The sequence below is a fragment of the Sceloporus occidentalis genome, unplaced genomic scaffold (assembly GCF_023333645.1).
Source record: "Sceloporus occidentalis isolate IW3139 unplaced genomic scaffold, rSceOcc1.0.p SCAF_6, whole genome shotgun sequence".
Classification (NCBI taxonomy): domain Eukaryota; kingdom Metazoa; phylum Chordata; class Lepidosauria; order Squamata; family Phrynosomatidae; genus Sceloporus; species Sceloporus occidentalis.
The window spans coordinates 79,361,540-79,374,955 of record NW_028316986.1 but is presented as its reverse complement, the minus strand read 5'-3'; the positions used below and the strand labels follow the sequence as shown (position 1 = coordinate 79,374,955).

The 13,416-nt window shown below is 41.8% G+C and overlaps 1 protein-coding gene across 6 annotated transcripts in view; it reads right to left on the bottom strand.

Annotated features, from left to right (window-relative positions):
* The window catches only part of LOC149310985 (connector enhancer of kinase suppressor of ras 3), a 93,015-nt gene that overhangs the window by 34,922 nt on the left and 44,677 nt on the right, over window positions 1-13,416 (bottom strand). For all 6 annotated transcript variants that reach the window (XM_089530159.1, XM_089530160.1, XM_089530162.1 and 3 more), the window contains exons 3-4: window positions 7,704-7,906; window positions 946-1,033 (exon numbers count right to left, since the gene is read on the bottom strand). In XM_089530159.1, coding sequence (XP_089386285.1) covers window positions 946-1,033; window positions 7,704-7,906 — 291 coding nt within the window. The remainder of the gene's footprint in view (window positions 1-945; window positions 1,034-7,703; window positions 7,907-13,416) is intronic.

Here is a 13,416-nt window from a genome sequence, read left to right as displayed (position 1 = left end):
CGCCATGAAAGTACGTAGTCAGTCCGTATTAGGGTTAGGAAGGTGCGGTGCTACTGCACCCCCCTAACCCTAGTACGGACTGAGTCCGTACAAAATGGCGGTGCCCCATCTACATGGGGGCCGCCATGACGACGTCACGACCGCGCCGCCTCTATTCGGGGCGGCGCGGACGTGACGTCGTCGCTCCACGCCAGGGCGCTTAGTGCGCCCTTTGCGCGGAGCAGGAAGGAGCTCTGTTTCGGAGCTCCTTCCTGGTTTGCGCCACTGGGCGCAGCCTTCACACGGCTGCGCCCAGCGACGCAAAGGAGAAAGGGGCCAAGTGGCCCCTTTCTCCTCCTCCCCGCCGCCGCAGGGTGTCCTTGGGGCTTGAAGCCCCAAGGACACTCCTTTCCAGGCTGCGGGGAAGCGGCCTTTTGCCTGGAAAGTGGCGGATCGGGGCCTCAGCAGCTGCCGTTCTGGCCGCTGAGGCCCCAATACCCTGGGGAAAGGGGCGGGTACAGGCCGCCTCAAAGGGGCGGTCTGTAACGCGCCAAAATGTAGCTCAACCACATACCACTGCAGAGTAACTGGGTGACAACCAGGTGTAATATATTACAATACTACGATTACACTTCTAAATTAATAAATTGACCAAGTAAGTAATTCCAAAAAACAGCATCTCAAAATAACAGCAATAATAATAATAATAATAATAATTATTATTATTATTATTATTATTTATGGGGAGAGATCTGGCAAAAGCCTGCACACACCTGCTTGTTCTAATGATCTTTAAAAATCCCTAAAACTCCAATTTATTTCTGTTACCAAACAACACATAAAATTACATTACAGTTACTTCCATACATCCAGATTTTTGCCTTCCACTTTAGTAGCATGGAAAGAATGAGAACACAGGCAATAGGGGCCACACAGAGACACACAAACAGACAAACAGAGACTGACCTTCTGAACAGTGGTGGTCAGATCCAAGCACAGCTGAATGATTTTGTTCTTTGTCATACTAAAGTCAGCTATCCCAGTAAATGGAGTCCTGTGGTAAGACAAGAATAAGCCTTTAAACAGGGAAACTAGGCCACCCAACAGTAGTCATCATTACAAGCTTCATATAGATGATCACAGGCCTATGATCGCACACTTGAGTGTTAATTTTTAGAATAACAACCACCTTTTTAGCCAGGTATTAACTCTCTTCATGGCTGCTTAAGGTGACCATGCTAATGCCGTAACCAGCCAACATTTCAGCTTGACTTACAAATATTTCTAGCCAGCCAATATTTCTAGTTTACAAGTCCCCCTTCTTGATCAAACCCTCTTCTGACAGGAAAAGGTGGGACCTGTCAGGATTGGGGTGGGCAGCTTCTAGAGGTTAGGGGCTTAATGTGACCTCATGACCATTCTTGAGAGCCACATTATGCCAGAGGTCTTAAATGGCCCAGAAAGGCCCTCAAATCCCTTGGGTGCCTTGGTCACTTTTTGTTGTAAAAAATGGTCTCTACTCTGGCTAAAACGATCCACGGTTTTATGACAAAAATGTGGGTGAAATTCTCCCTCATGTCCCCTAAAAAGCATTTGGGGCAAAAAACAAAACAAAACATTTTTGGTTTTTTTTCAGGGGCTATGGTCTTCTATGGTCTCTTGTCAGGGCCTAATGTCATCCCCAGAACTTGACTGTTGCCCACCCCTGGATTAGGGTACTACACTAGTTTGTAATTGTTGTGCCTTTGAGTCATTTCTAACTTATGGCAACCGTAAGGCAAATCTATCATGAGGTTTCCTTAGCAGAATTTGTTCACATGGGGCTTGCCACAGCCTCGCTCTGAGACTGAGAGAGTGAAACTTGTGCAACGTCACCCAGTGGGTTTCCATGACCAAGCGGAGAGTCGAATCATGGTCTCCCAAAGTCCAACACTCAAACCACTGCACCACAGTAGTCTCCCTCTAAATCTTGGGGGACTGTATCCCTCATATTGTTCTTATTATTATTAACCTTTATTGCCAAATGCACCACAGTACTGGTGAGAAAAACATGTATTATTTCCTTTAAAAGAAGGAGAATACTGCCCCATATGCAGTGGAACCAAGCTCCTGGGAGGCTTCCCAAAAGCAGCATTTCTGCGGAAACTTTCAAAGGCAGATTAGGGTCCATTTTCTCTCTGGGGTTCTGGAGGATGAGAAAAGAGGCACACACCACTATCACTGCTCCACACACCCCATGCTTTCTATCCAGTGCATTCACCATGGAAGCCAGCAACAGAGGATAGAGCTCAGCTATGTTAGATTGTTGGACTACAATTCCCAGACCCCCCGGGGCTAGCTCAACAGAAACCATGCTGCCAGTGTCAGAGGGGGTTCTGGCAATCCAAAAATTATTTGTTCTAGTTGCTGAGATAGAGGGGTTTGTGTTGTTTCTTTCCATTTTCAAAGCACTACCCATTATACAGTTGGCCCTCCATATCCACAGATTTTTTATCTATTGATTCAATAATCCATGGCTTGAAAATATTCAAAAATATTTAAACTCCAATAAGCAAACTGTGATTTTGCTATTTTATATAAGAGACACCATTTTACTACCTCACTGTATTTAATGGGACTTGAGAATCCACAGATTTTAATATCCACAGAAGGTCCTGGAACCAAACCCCGGCAGATACTGTGGGCCTACTGTATCTTCTTCTTGTTGTTGTTAAACAAAAGGATGAAAAAGGAGGAGAGAAAAACAGAGCCCTCCAAGTACAGCGGAGATTTCATGGGAGGAATTGTGTTTCCTTTCACTTTGCACAGGCCTTTGGTGAGAGAAAACATCCCACTTTCAAAGTGAAAAACAAATCTTTGTCTGCATCATCTGGAATTGGGTGAGAATACTGGGGCTGGCTAGGGCAGAGAAGAGTTGCTGTTAGTAATCCGGGGAGCCCATTTGTAAGGTCTTTATCCTAACAGCAATGATGCATGAGACAGCAGTTGTATAGCCCAATGTACAAACACAGAAAGCAAAAGGAACAGATGCTTTGTCAGGCAGTCACAAGCAAACTGTTAATATATTTCTGAAACTTTAAATGAATCTAACAGTGTTATTTTACAGACTTGATGCTTGTTCACCAGACATGTCATTGTCACTTCTGGGAGCAAAAGAACAGCTACTCGAGAGTGGTTAGCCCCAGTTATAATTTACAATGTGTAAACAAGGTGGCTGTGAGAATCTGTGAGTTTTCGGATGGAAAGTAATCCCAAAGAACTGCAAAGGGAGCCATCCTTGGTCAAGAAGCCGACAGGGAAACTTCAACAGTATTTTGTTAGCTAGAAACATCACAACCATCTTGAAAACATTAAGAAAACTACCTTATTTTGCCCTGCTTGTCCACTGTACTGTCTACTCTGATATGAAGAACTCAAGAAAGTTCCTATTTTGAACTATATGGTCATGCCAGCTGGAGATCTGGGAGTTTAAATTCAGAAAAATACTGTAATTTTTCCAAGGACTGTAAATGATCCCAACAGTTCCTCCATATTCTCACTCACCCTTGCCTGTCAGCAGCACGAGAGGCAAGAAGGCTTTCATTCCTACCTAACAAAATGAAGGGAGGCAGATTTGGCAGAATCTGAATTGGGCCCATCTCAGACATTGTTAGCACCAATACATGACCGGGGGAGGGGAGAGGGGAGCTTTCTCTCCTTCGCTTCACAACATCACCCCCATCACCACCACCACCCACTGGAGTGCAGCAACCTTTCTCACACAGGTTCGAACAGACTTGTGGGACAGACTTGTGGGAGAAAGCAAACAACAGTAAGCACTCCACTAGTCTAATTGCAAAAACAACACTTATCTTTTGGCACAGAAATCAAGGGATAAAAATGTAAGGGTACACAAAAGTCTGCTGTGTTTGCTTGGACAAAAAACAGAAAGAAAGAAAAAGAAAAATCTCTAAATGGCCATTTACAAATAGCCCACAGCATAACAAGACCCTGCATTCAAACGTGGATCAGCAACTATAGTAAGGTTTCAATACAATGTAAAATAAACTCCTTGACATTATTTGGAAGCAAAACTGGATTAGCTAATCTTTTCTGAAGTAAAGATATTTAGAGAGCTAGTGGTTCAGTCATTTCTTACCAAAAGGGGTATGTGACTAAAAAGGTCTTTCAGGAGAACTTGGGAAAGTTACTTTTTTGGACTCCATCTCACACAATCCCCATGGTCACTGGCCATGCTGACTGGACAACTCTAAGAGTTGGGAATCTTCAAAACTTTGTGTGTGTGTGTGTGTGTGTGTGTGTGTATAAAATTGCACACCTAAGGCACCTAGATGGTCTGTGGGCTTCAGGGGAACTGGATGCAAAGATACTCCCCCCCTTAAATTTCCTTTCTGTTACTTTAAACTTCTCCCATCACAATTAATTTTAAGAAAACATTTAGTCCTTTTAAGTAGAAAACACATTCAGAAGTAGTTGTGTTGGCCATGTAGCAAAGTACAATAACATTCAAAATCCCCAAAATAGTGAAATTTATTTGATGGCTCAATAAAGGCACTGGCTGGCACCATAAAGGTATCACTGATGTTTATCACACTATACTCTTAAAGTGCTACTATTCCACTTTGACTCCTCTAGCTGCCTCCTGTTGCATTCTGGGATTTGCAGTTTTAAGGAGGGGTATTTAGAATTCTCAGGCAGAGAAGTTCTCTGCCTGAGAATTCCAAATACCCCTCCTTAAAACTGCCAGTACCAGAATGCAACAGGAGGCAGCTAGAGGAGTCAAAGTGGAATAGTAGCACTTTAAGAGTATAGTGTGATAAACATCACTGTTTTGTAGATTTGGGATGTTGCAGTCCTTTTATATGTTTTCTGTGTTATTATTATTTTAGAATCATTTTCCAACACAATAAAATACACTGTATACAAAACTATGTGTATGTGCATTTGTGTGTGATTTTCTTGAAAGGGGTGGAATATTCCAGAGCTTTCATCAGATTCTTGAGATTCTTGGGGACCTCCCCACAAAGGCTGAGAACTCTTGAGTTCTACTCTTGAGTCCCATTCCTGTGGTCATTGGGCTCCTTCCAGCTATCCATGCATTCACGTCAAATGTCTACACTGTGGAAACTGCTAAACAGGAGTAAGGGAGGCAGCCCAATCGTATAGGAATCCTACAGAGGTATATAGGAAGCCCTCTGCCACTTTCCAGCTGCTCATGGGTGGCTAAAAGAAGTCACATAAGAACAAAGACAGACTAAAGATGTGACCCTGCAGCTCTTCCATACTCATATTGATCCATCTATGTGAAACAATTGATGAGGTCTATTGCTGTGCAATGGTTACAGTGTTTGACTACAACTGGAGGTATCCATGTTCAAATCCCCATTTAGCTATAAATGTTCAATGGCTAAAAGAATCCAGTAGCTCCTTTGAGACTAACAGGGAAGAAGAAATGTATAACATAAGCTTTCATGGACACAATACACTGCCAAAAACTGACAAAATGGTCTGAAGAAGTACCTGTGTCCCTGAAAGCTTAGACATATCTTCTTTCCTATTAGTCTCAAAGATGCTACTGGATTCCTTTATGTCTTTTTATGCTGAAACAGACTGGCACAGCTATCTCTTTGAATAGTACCTCAGAATGTTGTTATGAAGATTAAATGGGGTTGTTATTGTTGTGTATCTTTGAGTTGTTTCCAATTTATGACAACCCTATTTTGGGATTTTCTGAGGCTGAGAGTGTGACTTGCCCAAGGTCACTCAGTGCGTTTCCAGGGCTGAACAAGATCCGAACTCTGTTCACCAGAGTCATGGTCCAACGCTGAAACCACTACACCACACTGGCTCTAAAAATGGGGAGGAGGATATATATCCCCTTGAGATCAGTGGAGGACAACTGGGATATTAAAAGAAATAGGCAAATCAAATATTTAAAATTTTTCCCAATACCTATATAAAATGTTCTAATAAAAACTAAGTGCTTTGTTGAGCTTTACTTTTGTCTGACCTAAGGAAACCTCTGGTAAGCTGTTTCACACAGCTTGCAAAAACAAAACACCAACTGTACCTCAGTATTTAAAAGGATAATTATGGCCTTCTTTAAAGGCAGTTAGCTTTGTTTCTCTGTTTCCTAATTTCAGAGGGACAGATAAAGGGAAGCAAACCAGGATGGACCACAACAATTTTGAAAATGAATAACTGATCCAATTGGTGTTTAACTGCATATGGTAAACACAGAATAAGGAAGGAAGGAAGAAGCTAGCAAACTGCCAAACAAAAGATCCAACCCGTGGTTACAAACAAAGCCATTTCAGAGACTCCACTTCATCCTGTCATTTCCAGTCTCACTTGTGATCTACTACGTACTTCCTGTCTCATAAGCACAGCTCTTGGAACGGCTGACAGGATACAAAAGGTGTTGTGCTTATCACCAGACCTCAAACTCGGCTATTATCTGCTCAGATAGTTGTCCTTGTCACCACAAGTCATTGATTACTTTAGCCAGGAAAAAGGCACATTTCTGGCTTTGGAACCCTTCTTTACCCTGGCCACAATTTTCCTTCAATTAGGAAATAGAAATTCAGGCTGGAGCTTGATACCCACTTGCTTGGAAGTAATAGGATTATCAGACGGAGGCTTACCATCTCTGAAACGTCACTAAATCATCTGTAAAGTGTGAGGGTGTGATCGCCGGTTGTGCTTTCCTCCCGTGATTAAAATTGTCATGGAGTTATCCCGTCATTAAAGTGTTCGCGGAGCAGCCATTTCTCTGCATAATGGAGTTCTCCCTTTTTTACCCCTTTGCCGCCGATCCACTTCAAGGAGGGGCAGCAGGAGGATTGGGGCAAGGAAGGAGCCCTGGTGGCACAATGGTTAAATGCTGGTACTACAGCCACTCACAACCACAAGGTTATGAGTTTGATCCCAGGCAGGGCTCCAAGGTCCACTTAGCCTTCCATCCTTTCAGTATAATGAATATCCAGATTGTTGGGGGCAATTGATTACACATTGTTAAACCATTTAGGGAATGCTAGTTCACTGACAAGCAGTATAGAAATGTACTTGCTATAGCTATTGCTAAGTGTATCAGCAGAAAAGGGGTATAAGCTCTTCCTTGTATGAAGTTGGGAAGAAAAGTGAGGCAAGAGTCTGAATTCTGGCAGAGGCTTTCTTGGGAGAAAGTGGGAACCGCAGCAAGTACAGGAGAAAGATTCTTGCAGAAGCTTCCTTGTGATAAAGTTGGAAAACAGTAGTTTAAATTCTGGCATCCTTGTGGGAAAGTGGGAAAGCAGGAGTTTAAATTCTGGAAGAAATAGGAATTTAAATTCTGGCAGAGGCTTCTTTGTAATAAAGTGGAAAAGAGAGTGAGACAGAAGTGTAATTTATGGCAGAGACTTCCTTATGAGAGGGTGGGAAAGAGGAAGAGGTTTAAGTTCTGACTGTGGCTTTGTGGTGGGACTGGCATCCATGAGGGAAGGACACATTGGTTTGCCTTGGTCTTATCGCAGAAGCATCCATTACTGCCCTGAGACTGCTTCTCAGCCTGACCATCACTGGTTAAAAAATAAATAAATGTTTCTTTATTTAAATCCATGGTTGCTCAAATCCACAGATACCAAACGCACAGATACCAAGGGCCCACTGTACTACACCAGGTACAAATCCTAAAACATAAATTGCCTTCTTGGTTTTTCTTTTTTATTGCATATAGTTTACCATACCTGTCCAGCCACGTCAACAAAGCCTTAGCAGCACCAATGAGTTCTACCACTGAGGTAAGGAATTCATTTGGAGGTTTGCGTGAGGTATTTCCATCATAATTCGAACTTTTTCTCCGGCTACCGATGTAATTTTGTAGATTGTTGGAAGACGCTCGTAACTTCAGAACCAAGTTCTTCATGTTGTCTGTTTCAAGGCCATAATTCTGTAGGAAACATTTTTTTAAAAGTGATCACCTGATCATCTTAAAATAGTTCTCAAGACAGGTCACACTGAACAGTGAGATTGGCAATCAACGGGGACCATGTATTATTACAGGCTGGGTCTCTCTTACCCAAAATGCATAATGCTATATCTTGAAGATAGCATCCAAGTCTAAATATAAAATTCATTTATGTTTCTATTATTAAAATGTGCATGAAGCAATGTTATGTATACTAAACCATCAGAAAGCAAAGTGTCACTATCTTGGCCACCCATGAAAAACATTTTGGTTTTGAGAATATTTCGGATTTTAGGATTCCAAATAAGGGAGACTCAACCTGTACAGTGGACCCTTGTTATACGCTGGGGTTTGGTTCCAAGATTCCCCGTGGATAACAAAATCCGTGTATGCTCAAGTCCCATTAAATATAATGACATAACAAAATGGTGTCCCTTATAAAAAATGGAAAATCAAGGTTTGATATTTGAAATTTATACTTTTTCTGAACATTTTCAAACCATGTATGCTTGAATCCATGTATAAAAAATCCGTGTATAAGAAGGGCCCACTGTACTGACAATTGTATTACCATTTCATTTATATCCCATATTACAATCTCAGGGCAGCTTACATATGAATCCATATTCAATGAAGAACTGGCCATTTATCCCATCAACTGATATCTAGGGCCCTCACACTCCATAATTATAGTGCTATGATTCCACTTTAATTGCCATGAAATCTTATGGAATCCTGGGGTTTGTTGTTTGGTGGGCACTAGAGAAGCTCTGGCTGAGAATTCTAAATACCACATAATACTCAGGATGCCACAGGATTGAACCCTGACATTTAAATTGGAACTACAGTGATATAATTGTGTTTAGTCGGCCCTCCTTATACACAGATTTCTTATACAGTACAAGGATTCAAGCATACACGGTTTGAAAATGTTCAAAAAAAGTATAAATTTCAAATATCAAACATTGATTTTCCATTTTTTTAAATAAGGGACACCATTTTGCTATGTCATTATATTGGACTATGTCATTATAATGGGACTTCAGCATACACAGATTTTGTTATCCACTGGGGATCTTGGAACCAAACCCCAGCGTATAACAAAGGTCCACTGTAATAATAATAATAATAAAACTTTATTTATATACTGCCCTTCGAAACATCAGGGCGGTTAACAGCAATAATAACATACATCCAATACAAATTTAAAACAGTGCAATAAAAACAATAACAATAGTACAATAACACTAAAAGAACTTGTGCCAAATCGCAAGCTACTAACAGAGGGGGGGAGAGGGCTCTCAGGGCAAAGAATCAGGGGTAAGCCTGCTTGAAAAAGAAAGTTTTCAACCCCTTCTTAAATTGGGCCAGGGAGGTTGCTGAACGGAGCTCAATGGGCAGCGAGTTCCAGAGGGTGGGGGCTGAGGTGGAAAAGGCCCTTCTAGTGGTGTTAACTAATCTAGCCTCCGGAACTCTTAACAGATGCTGCCCGGTGGATCTGAGTGTGCGGGGCGGATTGTACGGAGAGAGGCGGTCCTTTAAGTACTCTGGGCCCAAGCCATTTAGGGCTTTATAGGTTATAACCAACACCTTGTATTGCACCCGGAAGCGAATAGGCAGCCAATGTAGGTCTTTTAAGACCGGTGTTATATGACTGGTCCTAGGTATATTAGTGACCAGTCTTGCTGCCATATTCTGCACTAATTGCAGCTTCCGGGTCTGGTACAAGGGTTGCCCCATGTAGAGCGCGTTGCAGAAATCCAACCGAGAGGTTACCAGAGCATGTACCACTGTTTCTAGGTCCCCCCGGCTCAGGTAGGGACGCAGCTGGCGTATCAGCCGAAGCTGATAACAGGTGCTCCTGACTGTCGCATCCACCTGAGATGTAAGGTGGAGCGACGAGTCGAGGAGCACCCCCAGACTGCGTACAGAGTCCTTCACGGGAAGCGTGATCCCATTCAGGACAGGTGGAACCACCACCATCCCTGGGCCAGGAGAACCTATCACGAGTACTTCCGTTTTCTCTGGATTCAAGCTGAGTCTGTTTTCCCTCATTACCGACCCCAGACAGGCCACGAGAGGAGAGATGCCATCCCTGGTCACTGCATCAGTCGGAGACATAGAGAAAATTATTTGGGTGTCATCAGCGTACTGATAACCCCGCGCCCCATGTCTCCAGATGATCTCTCCCAGCGGTTTCATGTAAATGTTAAAAAGCATGGGAGACAGAATGGCTCCTTGAGGGACCCCAGATGTTAGGGGTCTCTTGTCGGAGCACACGTCTCCCAGCTGCACCATCTGGAACCTCCCAGACAGGTAGGACTGGAACCACTGGAGCGCAGTGCCCCCGACTCCCACCTCTACCAGGCGCTCCAGAAGGATACCATGGTCTATGGTATTGAAAGCTGCTGAGATGTCTAAGAGCACCAACAGGGACACGCTTCCCCCGTCAATGCCCAGACGGAGGTCATCGACCAAGGCGACCATGGCAGTCTCAACCCCGTAGCCCGCCCGAAAGCCAGTTTGAAATGGGTCTAGATAATCCGTTTCATCCAGGATCGATTGGAGCTGGATCGCAACCGCCCACTGTAGTAGAAAAGGGACCTGGATATAATGTGCTTGAAAACTCAAGGGGCAATTTTCAATGTTTTACAGTGTGTTCCTCTATGTCACCACCACTCCCTTCAAATTTTCTTTAGTTTGCCCAAGAACTAGCAAAAGATTACACAATGTACTTGGGAATACCGCAGGGGGACTTTGGAAGATTTTCTATAACAATGTTAGAGTATTCACATCTAAAGCAATTAAACACCAAGGTCAATATACTAATCTGTCTTCAATGAATATTTAGACATAATAAAATCAGTTCTACTCTCTGTTGGGTAAGTATCCCAAGGTGATAAATTAAGCCCCAGTAAACATACTAAGAATTTGAAGGCCTAGATTTTATTGGTAGTGCCAACTGGAATAGACTGCTTGAACTAATTCTTGAATGGTGAGTCAACACTTATGTAAATTCGCATGATGATTAGATTTACTCAAACTATGGGTATCGGTAGGAGTCAGAACAAAGCATTTACTCTTGCATCCATTCAATTTTCTTTACAAAGATGCTTGATAAGGCACTCTGAATCAGAAATTTACAGTCACTGGGCTGGAGAATAGAGATCAGTTTAAATACCAAATATAAAATCAAATTTCACTAAATTTCAAATCAATGTATTTTCTAAACAACAGCAGATGCCTATTCATTTGTACAAATGATTAAAACATTGCTTTGCAGTTAAATAAAGCACTATCCCCATGTGTTCTGTATAACACTACATCTCCTTAGAAATGTAACTGCGAAACATGTATGTAAACAATTCTGTGAACTCTATAACTGAACATTTCTGTGCTGCTATGAAAATGTATGGGTCTGTGTACACAGACAAAATGCAAGAAATCTTATCTGAACTCAAAGGCCATAGACCTGCTCAACATTAGCTGTGCTGGATTGTGGCATAGAACCCAGAAGTAGAAATATAAAATTTCCAGAAACGTTGAAGCCATGGTGGTGTTGGGGAGACAGAGACCACCACCACCCCAGTTTCAAGGCACGGGATGAAAATGTTTGAGAAACCTGGAGGGGAAATTAACACATACGTTTGCATTATAGTTAGATTTATTTTAAAACCAGGTTATCTTTTTAAAAGTAATACTTCATAGAACTCAAAGATATAGCCATGTTAGTCTGCAAAATCAGTGTGTAAAAAGATTTTTAGCACCCTTGAGACTAACTGAAAGAAAAAAATTGGCAGCATGAGCTTTCATAGACTTAAGTCTTCTTCCTCAGATGCATCTGGACTCACTTCACAGAACTGTTTTTTAAATTTTATTTTAAAGAATTGATTTTGACCACCTATTTATAATTTAGCTGTAATTATTCAAAAGAACGAACTGACAAAACCACTTCTGCATATTCATTGCCTAAGAAAACCTATGAAATTCATGGGATTGCCATAAATCAATGGGCAACTTGAAGGCACATATGACATATTTTGCTGACAACCAGTTTTTAGTGGGAAAAAACCTGTGCATGCAAACATATACAGATCTGTTTAAGACCCTGGTCTGTTTAGTCTTAGCAGAATTACATGCACAGGATATACTCTCTAAAGCATCACTAAGAAAAGTCTGTCCTAAAGATAAGCATCTCAAAATGCAAGACAAGCCACTCTAAAAAAATAAAAACAGAATGAAGAAATGAACACACAAGAAAATGTTCTTGAATTGACATATTGCCACAAAAAGCCATTGCTGTGTGCTTAATCACACCAAGAAACAGGCCAACAATAAACCTACACTTCTATTTAAAAGCGCCTAAAATTCTGTTGTCTCTATGTAGTTAACAATTGAAATTTAGGGTTTCTTTAAAAAAAACACAAGAAAATAGCACTTCTGCATTAAGAGATTTAATAAACAAAGTAAATATTTAAATGGAGCAGTAATATAAATCTATCACTTTTAAATTTATTTATACACAAGCATGAGAAGCTGTTCCCCTAAGGCTCTTCTATCTCCCATTGCCTTTTATAGGACACAGTGAGATGTGTTTCTGTTATGTTTACTTCCCTTCCCCAACTGTTCCAAATCTGCTTCTGGGCCAAATTCTATGAGCAACAGTATTTTGCTAACAAAGGCAATAATTTTCTAACTCATAACATCTCCTCTAAGAAAACGGAACATGTTCAAACATGAGCTGCTGTTTGGTCAAGTAATTTGCAACTATCCTATATAAGCAACAAAAAGTGTTCCTAGCTGCTGTATTCTCAGGGTTCACACTGCAAATGACTGAGCATGCTCACATAGTTACAAAACAAGAACTGCATCATTAATTTGTGTAGACAATAATCACAACTAAGCATGGCAAGCCACTATCCCAAACTAGGGGAGGGGGAGGGGGGACTGAACAGATGTACACACCTAGGCTAATCTAGATTTTCAGTATTTTTATGTATATATAACATATATACATGGGAAATAGGGGGCTCTCCAGAAATTGTCAGGTCTAGTTTGCATCATCCTGTTCCACTGGCTGTGTTGTCTGAGGTGATGCATGCAGACATGCAGAGTGTTCAGAAGACAACGTACCAGTTAGATGCACACAGTGCAGCTGGGCAGCACTTTTAGGAATTTACATTCCTGCAGGCAGGCAAAAATTACGTCATCGCCCAAGGACAGTAGATTTACAATGCCTGAAGAAATCAAACTCAGCACAGTGCCATGGCAGCCACAAACATCAAAACAAAGCAATTGGAGCACTTCTAAATTTTAATTAAGACATCCAAGTAAGTAAGAAGGAACATGGTACATAGAAATGTTTGCAGTAGCATCAACCATGGCAGTGGTTCGTAAACTTGGGCCACCAGATGCTGTTGGACTATAACTGACCATTGCTCATGTTGGCTGGGACTCATGGAAACTGAAATCCAATATCTGGGGACTCAGTA